Source organism: Sphaeramia orbicularis, chromosome 7 (assembly GCF_902148855.1).
Source record: "Sphaeramia orbicularis chromosome 7, fSphaOr1.1, whole genome shotgun sequence".
Taxonomy (NCBI): domain Eukaryota; kingdom Metazoa; phylum Chordata; class Actinopteri; order Kurtiformes; family Apogonidae; genus Sphaeramia; species Sphaeramia orbicularis.
The window spans coordinates 56816738-56831262 of NC_043963.1; the positions used below are offsets into that span (position 1 = coordinate 56816738).

Genomic DNA, 14525 nt, shown 5'->3' on the forward strand with positions numbered 1-14525 from the left:
CATTTGATTTGTCCGATATTTCTCTTTTAAAGTCCAAAATCTGTGTGTATTCTGTGTCTCCTATAACTGTGTCAGGCTTGTACCCCTGTCAGATCAGACATTCTTGGCTGTACGGACACTCCACCTAATAGCCTCCATATTTAATGCCTACACACATATACAAATGTTTCAGACCTCAGGAGAATCATGCATTGTTTCTTGCATAGATGTGGTGTCCAAAGCATGCCTGCTGAAAAATTCCATATATTGACAGAAACAGTCAAATCAGAGCCACATATTTAGAATGTGGTGTACGGACTAGGGTGGTCCAAAAAATTTTTTTTCAGATTCTCTGGATTGGAACCCTGCATTTGGTTCCATATCTGGCCAAATTAGTTTGGTCCAAATTTGATGCAAATTAATTAACATTCAGAGGTGTCCCAGACAGGTGCAGATGTCTGTATACTCTAACAGAACTATCCAAATGAATAAGGCAGATTAGAAGAATTTGTCATTTTATTCTCCAAATCAAACTGACACTCACATACAAATGTTCCTTAGAAAGTCCAACAACCACTGTTGGTTTATTGAAATGACCAAAAATGTTCCTGTGTTCTTTGACAACTTGTTGCCAGTACTGTTTGTGATCTGCATTTGTTGTTCGGCTACAGTTGAAGTCTGGAATAAGCTCCGCCCCTCTGTCAGTGACATCATTGACAGCTTTAGTGGAATGCCCAGTTTTCTCCTCCTTCTGAAAGTCTGCATCATCAGCCCAGTCTACTGGAGGAACTGTTCAGAATGTTTGTGGCAGATCCAAAGGTTCAAACAAACGCATGGTGCTGGTGGAGACAAAAGCCCTGATCTGCTTCCCTTCACAATCTGATGGATGAAGGACATCCCAACGCTTTAGAGGAACCAAAGAACCTGCATTTAACATCATGGTGTCCACCATCAGCTGCTTCTGCTCTGGTGTCACACTGGAGTCACAGAATGGACCACAACCAGTTCTACACTCCAGTACCACAGATGTGGGCGGAGTTACTTCATCCATATATTTACTCCAGTACCACAGATGTGGGCGGAGTTACTTCATCCATATATTTACTCCAGTACCACAGATGTGGGCGGAGTTACTTCATCCATATATTTACTCCAGTACCACAGATGTGGGCGGAGTTACTTCATCCATATATTTACTCCAGTACCACAGATGTGGGCGGAGTTACTTCATCCATATATTTACTCCAGTACCACAGATGTGGGCGGAGTTACTTCATCCATATATTTACTCCAGTACCACAGATGTGGGCGGAGTTACTTCATACATATATTTACTCCAGTACCACAGATGTGGGCGGAGTTACTTCATCCATATATTTACTCCAGTACCACAGATGTGGGCGGAGTTACTTCATCCATATATTTACTCCAGTACCGCAGATGTGGGCGGAGTTACTTCATCCATATATTTACTCCAGTACCACAGATGTGGGCGGAGTTACTTCATCCATATATTTACTCCAGTACCACAGATGTGGGCGGAGTTACTTCATCCATATATTTACTCCAGTACCACAGATGTGGGCGGAGTTACTTCATCCATATATTTACTCCAGTACCAGTGGGAAGTGTTTTGGGGGGATCTGTTTGCAATTCTGATTAAGAACTGAAGCAATATACGATTGTGATCAGGCCGAAAGGAAACGTGCTAAACAGTGAAGAAGAGTGTGTGATAATAACTGTAAATGATCAGAAGAAAAGCACCAAAGGGTGTCCAAGTGTAGTCGCCCACAGGAGATAAGAGCGCAGCTGATGGAAATGACATTTAGCTCCCACTATCCTTCTGCCATCACATTAACTGTCAGCCGTCAGGTGTCCTTCCATTCATGTGACTTCCCCTTGGAACAGATCAGCTCTGGTTAATAACCCTTTAGGTGGACTGACATTTAAATCAATGATATTTCAATTTTCATAGCCGGTCTACTTTTTTACTGTGTTCTCACACCCAAAGCCCACAGGGCAAATCCATTTGGACATACTCTGTTGGAAGAGGATCGATAGCTGGATTCTCAGAAGGTAGCTGGAGTTCTACTTTGATCTGTTCTGATGGATATATGCAGTAGTTTCTTAGAACAAACCAGACCTTTTTACGGCTTCCAGGCAGGTGCGTAGAATTGGGTAGGGACACTAGGGACCCGCCCCCACCAATAACCTGCCACTAATGTTAAGTCACTGTCAGTCTAACCGCTGTCTGTAGTGTTTAGTCACTGATGCTGGCACACACAGGGTTAACAGTCAGACTCTGCTAGAAGCCCCACCTCTAATGTAAATGTTGCTCTCCGATTGGCTCTTTGGTGTTGCTAACATACATGTGATTGGCCGTCCCCGCTGTCACTCCATCTACTTGTCAAAGGAACCTGCTAGTTCACAGGTGTCAAACATCTGGCCCGGGGGCCAAATCCGACCCGCCAAAGGGTTCAGTCTGGCCCACCAAAGGGTCCAGTCCGGCCCACCAAAGGGTCCAGTCCAGCCCACCAAAGGGTCCAGTCCGGCCCACCAAAGGGTCCAGTCCAGCCCACCAAAGGGTCCAGTCCAGCCCACCAAAGGGTCCAGTCCAGCCCACCAAAGGGTCCAGTCCAGCCCACGGGATGAATGTGTGAAATGCAAAAATTACACTGAAGATATTAACACTCAATGGTGTTAAAATCCTTTTAATTCAGGTTCCACACACACACACATACAGTCCAATTAGATTTCCAGTGGGTCAGAACCAGTCAAATATGATCAGAATAACCTGTAAATAATGACAACCCCACATCTGTCTTTGGTTTTTTTTGGTATAAAAAAGTAAAATTACATGAAAATGTTTCCATTACCAAACTATACTTTTACAAAAAACATGAATAACCCGAACAAATATGAACAAACGGAAATGTCTGAATAAAAGTAAATGCAGTTGGACCAATATTCTGCCTGTTATTAAATGTTTTGTGTGATTGTAACGCACATGTGTAAATGATAAACTGATAAACTGAGGCAGAATATTGTTAAAATTGCACTTGTTTTACTTCAGACAATTCAAGTTGTTCATGTTATTCAGATTTTTAAGGAAACTTTGTCGATGTAAACCTGATCAGAATAGAATTTTACTTTTTTCACTGTTATTATTTGACTGGTTTGGTCCACTGCAGATCAGACTGGGCTGAATGTGGACCTGAACTATCATGACTCTGACAGAACTGTGTTAGTTGGACCGCTAACGTAAGTTTCAATATGTTTGTATTTCTTTTGCCTGAGTCACATCAGACAAACAGATCTGAGTATCAGTGGAGTCAGTTACATGTACGTGTGTGTGTGTGTGTGTGTGTGTGTGCGTGCGTGTGTGCGTGCGTGCGTGTGCTCGGTAATTAGGATGTAAAGAACGTCAAAGAACATAAAACAGGTCATCAGACTCTTCTGTAGCAGTCCCAGTGTCAGTGAGTTCAAAGGTCTAGAACTGCAGAGGCTGAACACAGATACTGAAGAAAAGACAACATTTAATACCAAACAGAAGCACTTTTTTAAACTTATTTTACTGATTATTTTAATGCATTTCTATGGATGAGAGCAACTGTTTAAAAACACACAAATAAAATTGGTGGGGAAAATACAATAAAACCTCAGATTGTAAATGTGATTCTAGATGTTAGGGCTGCACAATTAATTGTAAAAAGACTGTGATCTCGATTCACACATGTATGTGATCTCATTTCTAAACACGGACAATTTTTAATCATTTTATTTCATGGGCTGCATCACAAACAAATGCCCACAAAGGCAGAACCGCCAACACCTCTGCCCTCAACCAATGGTAAAGCGTCTGTAGAACATGTGACCTGCTGCTGTCGGCAGCAGCTGAGTGAAGAAAGAGTGAATGACAGCAGAGGAACGACTGCAGTAAAGAGAGGGAAATGGAGGAAAACCACAGTGGGAGGGGCCAGAGTCACCCACCTGACCTGGTGTCCAGTGGGAGGGGCCAGAGTCACCCACCTGACCTGGTGTCTAGTGGGAGGGGCCAGAGTCACCCACCTGACCTGGTACATGATACATGTTCACTTTCATCAGTGTTCATCTGATGTCGGTCTTTTCTGTCGTCCAGATCCAAGTGTGTTTTCACTTTCACTTCTCTGACTTCTGCTGTTTTTCTTCTCCTTTTCTTTTCTTTTCTTTACTGGTGACGATAACTCTGCCTTTAACCAACAATCAAAAGTCTCACCTTTTCTAAAAATGTCATATTAAAAATATTCCATTGTGCTGCTGGGAAGTTTCTTTGTGCTGCAAACTTTCACAGATCAGCTGACGTTGCTCAGCAACCAGGACCACCAGTGCAGCGTCTCTGGTCAGGTTTATCCACGCACCACACCAAACACTTCAGACAAATAAACCATCACCGTCCTGTATTATCCGTGTGTAATATATAATAGTCCAGGACAGGAGGGGAGGGGAAATGAACAGAAAGGTTCACTTTCACTTCTGCGGGGGGGGGGGGGCACGGACCACTTTGACAGCTGAGAAATAAACATTTGTGAAAAAAATCATGCCAGAGAATCCTGATCTCAATTCTAAGCAAAAGAATCGTGATTCACATTTTTGACAGAATCATGCAGCCCTGCTAGATGTGATTTTATCCATATTTTTAGGGAATAAATTATATGTAATAATTGAATGTAAAAGCATTTTTTACTCAGACAGTAACTGAACCATCAAACTGTATGAACAGAGGATCCACTATCTGTTCATATGTCATGGATCAGGAGACAGAGAGGAGGAGGAGAGGAGGAGGAGGAAGAGGAGAGAGGAGGAGCAGGAGGAGGAGGAGGAGAGGAAGAGGAGGTAGAGGAGGAGGAAGAGGAGAGAGGAGGAGCAGGAGGAGTACAGTCTGTAAATTTCCAGGTGCGGTTCAATAATGCTGCATGTGTTTGTCGTCAGAATAACTCTGCAGAATGCATTAAATTCTTGTATTTTCTTTAAATATTCACATATTCATTATAAACTTGTCAGTTACTGAACTTTTTTTCTCTGTCTGTTTGTTTGTTTGATCAGCTCAACATGATGTGAAATTATGATCCCAAATGTAAAACCCACCCCCTTCAGGAGTGGTGTTAAAACAGTGTTAAAACACAAAAATACTGGAATGATGCATTATTTGAAATAGAACAAGTTCTCCAAATGGAGCTTGAACTGGACCTGGTTCCTCTGCTTCTGGACCTTCCTACTGTCCGTGGACCTGATGGAAATCACTAAAAACTGTAGAATGTTGTGGCTTTTGTGCTAGGACAAATATTCTACTGCACTGGATTTAGGCTAAAACTCCCTCAGTTGTGTGTGTGTGTGTGTGTGTGTGTGTGGGGGGGGGGGCATAGGATACTAATGGAATTCATACCCCTGGACTTTCTGACCTGTCTCATGCACCACCAGACCAACACCTTGACTGTATTAATGTGAATATATCTGCTATAATGACAAGAGCATTTGTATAAAAATGATTCTATTATTATTTTCATTATTATTTTCATTATTATTTTCATTATTATTATTATTATTATTATTATTATTATTATTATGTTTTTCTTTCACCCAGCTTCCATTGTATTGCATCCTGTACTCTACCTTTCATATGTACAGCCTGGAAGGTCTGTGTGTGTGCATATGTATATGTGTGTGTGCATATGTGTGTGTGCATATGTATATGTGTGTGTGCATATGTATATGTGTGTGTGCATATGTGTGTGTGCATATGTATATGTGTGTGTGCATATGTATATGTGTGTGTGCATAATGGCCAAAATACTAAACCTCCTATCTGAAAAAATCACTTTTCTCAGGAAACAAAACAAACGTGGATCCCGTTGGATCCTGTTGGTTTCTGTAAACTGCCTTCAGTCTGGTTTGGACCAACTCTATATGTAAAGTGTCATGAGAGAACTTTTGTTATGATTTGGTGCTATAGAAATAAATGTGATTGATTGATGCTTTAGTTTTATTCTAGGATGGTCTTTGTTGTTGTTGTCAGGTGACCTTCATGTCATAAGACAGGGCAGGATTATCTGCAGATAGACTGAAAATGTGGAGTCATCCTTGTTCTCAGCATTTAATGTGAAAACTCCAAATCTAAGAATTTGCAGATAGGAGGTTTTGTTTTTTGGCCATTGAATTATGTGTGTGTGTGTGCATTTATGTGTGTATATGCATATATATAATGGTATTTCTTTATTTTCTGACCACTCCCAGCCTGTGTTTGGTGTTTTGTTTTATTATTTTGTTTTATGTGTGTGTTTAAAGAAAGAAAAAAACCCAATAAACACATTTATAAAAACTGAAGACCTCCTGCACTCATTCCTCAGTGGAACCCATGTGCACAGGTGCTTCTGCTCTGTTGTCGTATGTGTTGACTGAGCGTGGGTTCAGGTGTACCTGCAGGAGCGTGCTGTGCTCACACAGGAAGCTCTGGTACTTCAGGGGAATGTGGACGCTCTCCTTGGGTCGGAGGTAAACCCGTGGACCTGGGGCACCTGGATCCAGGTGGAACATGTTCTCCTCCAGCGGGGTAGGCGTCTTGGTTAGGTCTTTGAAGTAACGCCACTCCTCCGTGTTAGTGATGACACTAGATGAAGAGATTAAAAGATGTGAGTAAGATGAAAGCATCCTCTTAAGATGATCACAGCTGGACATGTTCCGCAGCGTGGAATAAAAGGGAACACTGCAGCGTTCATTAGATTCTGAGGAACGTTCCTAACATACTGATGTCAGGGCTGAACCAGTGGATGGCAGTCTGCCAGGGAGCTGGACAACCACTGGAATTATGGGATTTTCACAGGTTTTGCACAGCAGTTTACAGGATGAATGTTGCCATGTCAGTGGAGATCAAATGGTGGTCTGTGGACAATGAGACCCACTAACACACAGGTGTCAAACATGCGGCCCGGGGGCCAAATCCGGCCCACCGAAGGGTCCAGTCCGGCCCTGCAGGATGAATTTGTGAAATACAAAAATGACACTAAGATATTAATTATCATTTTCGTTTGGGTTCCACATTCAGACCAGTTCAGTGTCAGGTGGATCATAATAACCAATAAATAATCACAACTCCAAATGTTTGTGTGTAAATGTAAACTGTCCTGGTGGGAACCCACACCCTGTGAGTGGGTTCAACCTCTGTCCTCTGTTCTGGTTCTGGTTCTGGGTCACAGTGACAGGGTGGAGCATGGGCTTGGGCCTGCTCGCTTAGCTGGTCTAGTTTGTGTGTTTCTACTCATCACATGTTCATCATTTTTGCATCCTTAGAAATACTGACACACTGGGCCCACAGATCACAATACACTTAGCCTCGTCTTTTCCTTTTGCTCCTTTTGTTTCCTAAATGTCTGATGCTCACTCCATCTCATCAGCAGGTTCCAGACCTGTCAGTCAAACAGGAAGAGGGCGGTTCCCAACCCTTTTATAGCAGAAGGCATCAGGAACGTACCAAGTGTGGCAGCAATCACAGGGGGGTTCTGTGAGCTGGACAGGTGGGAACCTTTAAAATACCCTAAACTGTGTTGGAACTGTTCAAGACTTTTTGGGGGAGTAGTAAATAAAAGTACTAAAATAAGGTTTAGGTATCAGTATTATTGCAGTAAATGGTAAATGAAAGGTCAATTGAACATTTATGGATGGTTTGTGTGTGTGGGAGGGGCTACAGGTTTATAAGGCCTGAAGTGGATGCTCCTGGAGGCACAAGTGTGGCTGTGTTTGACTGAAGCAGGACGCTGAAGCTGGTCGGCCTTAGCCACGGGCTGAGCTTTAGTTTCTGTTGTCCAAGACGGAGTTCCCTTATGTTCTGTCCAGCTGATTTTCATCCGTTAGTTTAGGGTTTTTTTGGTTTTGTTTTTTTTTCTAACACAGCTCTAATGGCTTCGTCACCTGGGCAAACACTGTAAATAAATTCTACTACAGTGAAGATCATTCCAGCCTCCTGCTGTGTTTGGCCAGTCATCACATAAATGTTTTCATGTATTTACACTAAAATAAAGTATAATTTCACAAAAATATCTGCATAACCTGAACAAATATGAACAACCTGAAATGTCTTAAGAGAAGTAAGTACAATTTTAATAATATTCTGCCTGTTATTTAATGTTTTGTGTTTGTAGATCCACTGTGATCTGTAAGTTATAATGTACATGTGGACATGATAAACTGAGGCAGAATAGTGTTAAAATTACACATTTTTTTCAGTTTGTTCAAGTCATACCCATTGTTTGAAAGGATAATTTGTAGATGTAAACCTTTCCATAATGTAAATTTACTTTTTCCCTCTAAAACATAGAGAAAAGTTTGGAGTTGACATTATTTCTATATTATTCTGTTATAATTTTACTGGTTGGGCCCACTGCAGATCTAATTTAGCTGAATGTGGAACTGAACTGCGTTTGACAGCCCTGCACTGTGAGAGTAAAAATGTAAGTGACCTCAAACCTGAGCGTCTGATGAAGCATCTGCTCAAATTTGAGTGAAAATGCACATTCATAACTGTTCCAAAACCTAATCTGTTAAAAGCAGTTCATTCTGTAGCAACACCATGACAAGAGTTAAAGGTGTTAGCATACTCCAAAACATGGATAACTTTAAAATATTGTAATGGTCGATGTAGTGTTTGAATGTATGTGGGCAGCAGGTAACCTTTTCAGTCTATGTTCAAAACACAAGGGTCATGTCATATGTAGAGAGATGCAGAATGAACAAGGGACAGCAGCAGTGGACCACAGTGGACCACAGTGGACGATAGTGGACCACAGTGGACCACAGTGGACCACAGTGGACGATAGTGGACCACAGTGGACCACAGTGGACGATAGTGGACCACAGTGGACAACAGTGGACCACAGTGGACCACAGTGGACGATAGTGGACCACAGTGGACCACAGTGGACAATAGTGGACCACAGTGGACAACAGTGGACCACAGTGGACGATAGTGGACGATAGTGGACCACAGTGGACAACAGTGGACAACAGTGGACCACAGTGGACGATAGTGGACCACAGTGGACAACAGTGGACAACAGTGGACCACAGTGGACAACAGTGGACAACAGTGGACGATAGTGGACCACAGTGGACAACAGTGGACAACAGTGGACCACAGTGGACAACAGTGGACGATAGTGGACCACAGTGGACCACAGTGGACGATAGTGGACCACAGTGGACCACAGTGGACAACAGTGGACGATAGTGGACCACAGTGGACCACAGTGGACGATAGTGGACCACAGTGGACAACAGTGGACAACAGTGGACCACAGTGGACGATAGTGGACCACAGTGGACAACAGTGGACAACAGTGGACCACAGTGGACCACAGTGGACGATAGTGGACCACAGTGGACCACAGTGGACCACAGTGGACGATAGTGGACCACAGTGGACCACAGTGGACGATAGTGGACCACAGTGGACCACAGTGGACCACAGTGGACGATAGTGGACCACAGTGGACCACAGTGGACCACAGTGGACGATAGTGGACCACAGTGGACCACAGTGGACCACAGTGGACGATAGTGGACCACAGTGGACGATAGTGGACCACAGTGGACCACAGTGGACGATAGTGGACCACAGTGGACGATAGTGGACCACAGTGGACCACAGTGGACAACAGTGGACCACAGTGGACGATAGTGGACCACAGTGGACCACAGTGGACGATAGTGGACAACAGTGGACCACAGTGGACGATAGTGGACCACAGTGGACGACAGTGGATGATAGTGGACAACAGTGGACCACAGTGGACGATAGTGGACCACAGTGGACAACAGTGGACCACAGTGGACGATAGTGGACCACAGTGGACGATAGTGGACCACAGTGGACCACAGTGGACCACAGTGGATGATAGTGGACAACAGTGGACAATAGTGGACCACAGTGGACGATAGTGGACCACAGTGGACCACAGTGGACGATAGTGGACAACAGTGGACCACAGTGGATGATAGTGGACAACAGTGGACAATAGTGGACCACAGTGGACGATAGTGGACCACAGTGGACGAAAGTGGACCACAGTGGACCACAGTGGACGATAGTGGACAACAGTGGACGATAGTGGACCACAGTGGACCACAGTGGACGATAGTGGACAACAGTGGACCACAGTGGATGATAGTGGACAACAGTGGACAATAGTGGACCACAGTGGACGATAGTGGACCACAGTGGACGAAAGTGGACCACAGTGGACCACAGTGGACGATAGTGGACAACAGTGGACGATAGTGGACCACAGTGGACCACAGTGGACGATAGTGGACAACAGTGGACCACAGTGGACCACAGTGGATGATAGTGGACAACAGTGGACAATAGTGGACCACAGTGGACGATAGTGGACCACAGTGGACGATAGTGGACCACAGTGGACCACAGTGATGGGAATTCCAGCTCTTTTTACAGAACCGGCTCTTTTGGTTCGGATCACTAAAAAGAGTCGACTCTTTCGGCTCCAAAGTGGCTCTTCAGAGTTTTGGTGCTTAAATTAATTTATTACCAACAATAATGTAAGTTACGTGCAATATGAATTGCTAATGTAAAAAACAAACAAACATGCACTATATTAAACAGTTCTGAACTTTGACCTACCCTTCCCAAAACATAATGGCATCTGTTCTGGGTCAGTGGCAGTCTGTAAACCCAGTTTGGTCTGAATTCAACCTACAGTTCTGCTGCTAAAGTGGAAACAAACAAACAAAACAAACCAAAAACAACTGCATTCCCCTTTGGGGGACGGGGTAACCAAGTGCAAAACTACCAGTCAGCAAAGTGTAACAGTCAACAATGTGCAATAATGAAAATGTCAGACTGTGCAGTTACTTGTGTATTTACTTCTCACTGTCCTCTTTAACTGTGTGTGAATGTGTGAATGTGGGACCTGACAAAATGGGAGAGGGGCAGAGTGTGTGAGTCTTTTTTTAATACTATTTTTACTGCTTTTTACAATACTTTTTTTTTTTTTTTGCATTCTGTATTTCCTTTTTTTTTTACTTGAGAAGTACTGTCTTTTACGAGTGCACCAGACTTCCCTTGTGTATGCTCATTGTATATGACAATAACAATGACAGTAAAGGGAACCACCTCATAACCTGTGAAATGTACCCTCAAATGGCCAGGAAGGCTGTTTAAAACAGTCATGTTTCTGTGGATTTTTAAATCTATAAGTCTCCATCAGTTTTCACCCTCTTGGTCTTTAACACCTCAGTGTTCTTTTAAAATAATGTCCCCCAGTAGCTGTGTGGTCATTTTCACATCATTATTTTTGTTTTATTCTGACACTGTGCTGGGCTGAAGTAGAATACCGGCAGATTATTGCCGCTGTTGGATAATTCCTGCTAATGTTGGCTTCATTCCACCCTTTACAGCAGTTTGTCCAGTGGCTCCAGCGAACACAACGGGCTGACTTCAGGAACATCAAAGTGCTGATCAAATGTTAGAGCGTTTTAGAACTACAGAGCAAGATACTGTGTGACCAGTGCAGCTGTGTTTGGCACAAATGGAATGGATTGAAGTGAATAACTATAATCTTGCTGTCCACGCTACAGTTTTAGCTAACATTTCAGAATCAGCTGCTGACAGAGACAACGACACAAGTATGGATGACCAGGGTCTGGTTTTCCTCTGAAAATAGGTTTGCTAATTGTGTGTGGACATAAGCTGAAGAAAACATAACTATCCGTGTCACTCTTCATCTAGTTTACAGGTGTTAAATCTGCCCCCCCCCCCACCACCACCAAAGGTTCCATTGTGGCCCTGCAGGATGAAAGTGCATAAGTGAACCTGAACAGTCCAGACTGAACAAATCCTTTAGGTTCAGGTTCCACATACAGACCAATGTGATCTACAGTCAAAAGAACAACACAATAAACCAGAAAGAATGACAACCACGCATTTACTGTGAAAATTTATGTGGAAAAATTTAAGTGGAAAAAATCACATGACACTGAAAATATTTACATTTACAAAATTATTCTTTCACAATAAAATGCAAATAAACACTGTGTGTAAATGCACATGTAGAAATAATAAGTCCAGGCAAAATATTGTTCAGATTGCACACATTTTTCAAATGAAATTTCTGTTTTTTCAGGTTATTCACATCTTTTTTTGTAAAATGTGAATATTTTCATAATTTAATTGGGGTTTTTGTACTAAAACAAATGAAAAACTTGGACTTGTCATTATTTATAGGTTCTTCAGTCATTATTTTACTGGTTCGGCCCACTGCAGATCAAACTGGGCTGAATATGGAACTGAACCAGAATGAGTTTGTTATCTGTGATGTAGATGGTCGACAGTCGATGGGTTTTCACTGAGGTTCAGGCAAAACACTAGTATATACACACACACACACACACACACACACACACACACTTTGGCTGTCGTGATAAACCACAGGCAATGTGTTTTATTCAAAACTGTATGATTATATAAATAAATAAATAAAGAATTCAGCCTAATATGATACAAAGTGGGCCAGACCAGTTAAATAATATAAATAATAGGACAAGAACTGATAAATAATGTCAACTCCAAAGTTTTCTCTGTTTTTGAGTGAAAAAGTTAAATTCCATAATGAACTGTACTTGAACACAACATGAACAAATATGAACAACCTGAAAATTCTGAAGAAAAATAAGTGAAATTTTAACAATATTACATCTTAGTTTATCATTTATACATGTGCATCACAACTTACAGATCACAGTGGATCTACAAATACAGAAAATATTTAGTAACAGGCAGAATACTGGTACAATTCTACGCACGTCTCTTAAAACATTTCATATTGTTCATATTTGTTCAGGTTCTTCACATTTTTTGTAGAAGGATAGTCTGTAAATATAAACATTTTTGTGTAATTTTACTTTTTGAACACTTAAAAAAAAGATGAAAAATTGGGTTTTTCATTATTTATAGGTTGTTATGATAGTATTTTACTGGTCTGACCCACTTCAGGTTGAACTGACCTAAAATGATTTTCACATCTTTGATTGTTCATATCTTCAGTGTAATTTCTGTATTTCACAAATTCATCCTGCAGGGCCGGACTGGACCCTGTGGCGGGCCGGATTTGGCCCCAGGGACGCATGTTTGACACCTGTGATGTAGATGGGTGACAGTCGATGGTTTTTCAGAGGTTCAGGCAAAACACATACACACACACACACACACATGCACACACGCACGCATGCACGCACGCACGCACACACACACACACACACACACACACACACACTTTGGCTGTCGTGATGAACCACAGGTAATGTGTTTTATTCCGAATGCGGTGCAGGTGGGAATCTAAGTGCGCTTCAGGTGGAACTGGCTGTTGCATCTGGTCCTAATGTTATTGAGGAGGGTCCCTATCAAATTCCCACATTCACATTTTCCTATTGAGTGAAATCCTCCTGTGTGTGCCCGTGGGTTGGAACCTTTGAAGTGTGAAGCGCCACTTCCTTTTATGGATTTGGGTGTGAAATTTTCCCATTGAGAAGCCGAGGACAGAGCAGAGAGCACAGCTGCTGTTGGAATGTGTGATCTGCCGCTGCTTCTTTTTCCTTGGAAATCCATTGGATGGGGATCGTCCAATGAGCTTCCACTGACTTCTACGGCCCTTTGTGAAAGCAGCCGCTGTAATTAAATGTTCTGTGGGTTGACTGTTTGACCACAGGACAGTTGGATCTGTGCAGCAGGGGGTTAAACTCATGTTAGTTCAGTTCCACATTCAGCCCAGTCTGATCTGAAGTGGGCCAGACCAGTCCAATTATAGCTGTAGGAGTTTTATTTGGAGCGCATAGTCATCAGATAACAGAATCATACAACATGGTCAAATAAACAAATAAATACAATTTTTTTGCGCTTGAAAAGGAGTGTGCAGTATAACTTATTGACTCCGCCCCCTTTTTACAAACTAATAATCAAACTCGATCCGCTTCCTTTGCTTTGTTAACACACATTTTCTTCTGTATATTTTTTACAATAACACAGAACATCCGCACAAACCATTCATAAACACTTATTTAGTCACCTCACACACGATCAGATTTACATAATCAACCGATTTTAATATAAACTATAATATTTATATGCACTTTAAATATTTACTCCAAATGCAATGATCAATAAATGTGATAGTATCTTCTTATCATGAAAACTAATTAACTACTATAATATCTTATTTTCTGTGTACTTCTGTAATGTTCTATAATTTGTTATTATAGTGGATTTATTCATCCTTTTAAATGCACAAACTGAAGAAGACATTTTTCAGTTTTGTTCCAGATTATTCCACAGATGAACCCACTGACACAGACACACTGGCTTTGTATGTTTGTTCTACACTTCATTTTCTTGTAGATTTCAGTTCCCATTAAATTCTTACTCCTTTGCCTGGGCTCAGACATCTCCTGTAGACTGTTGGGGGGGGCAGATGTTCATGGGCTTTAGACATTAGAATAACAGTATT

At 42.1% G+C, this 14525-nt stretch overlaps 1 protein-coding gene across 1 annotated transcript in view; it reads right to left on the reverse strand.

The window, feature by feature from the left end:
- Positions 1-14525, reverse strand: part of nphp4 (nephronophthisis 4) — a 360146-nt gene that overhangs the window by 90791 nt on the left and 254830 nt on the right. Inside the window, exon 13 of the mRNA XM_030138849.1 lies at positions 6433-6622. Within this exon, the coding sequence (XP_029994709.1) occupies positions 6433-6622 (190 nt within the window). The remainder of the gene's footprint in view (positions 1-6432; positions 6623-14525) is intronic.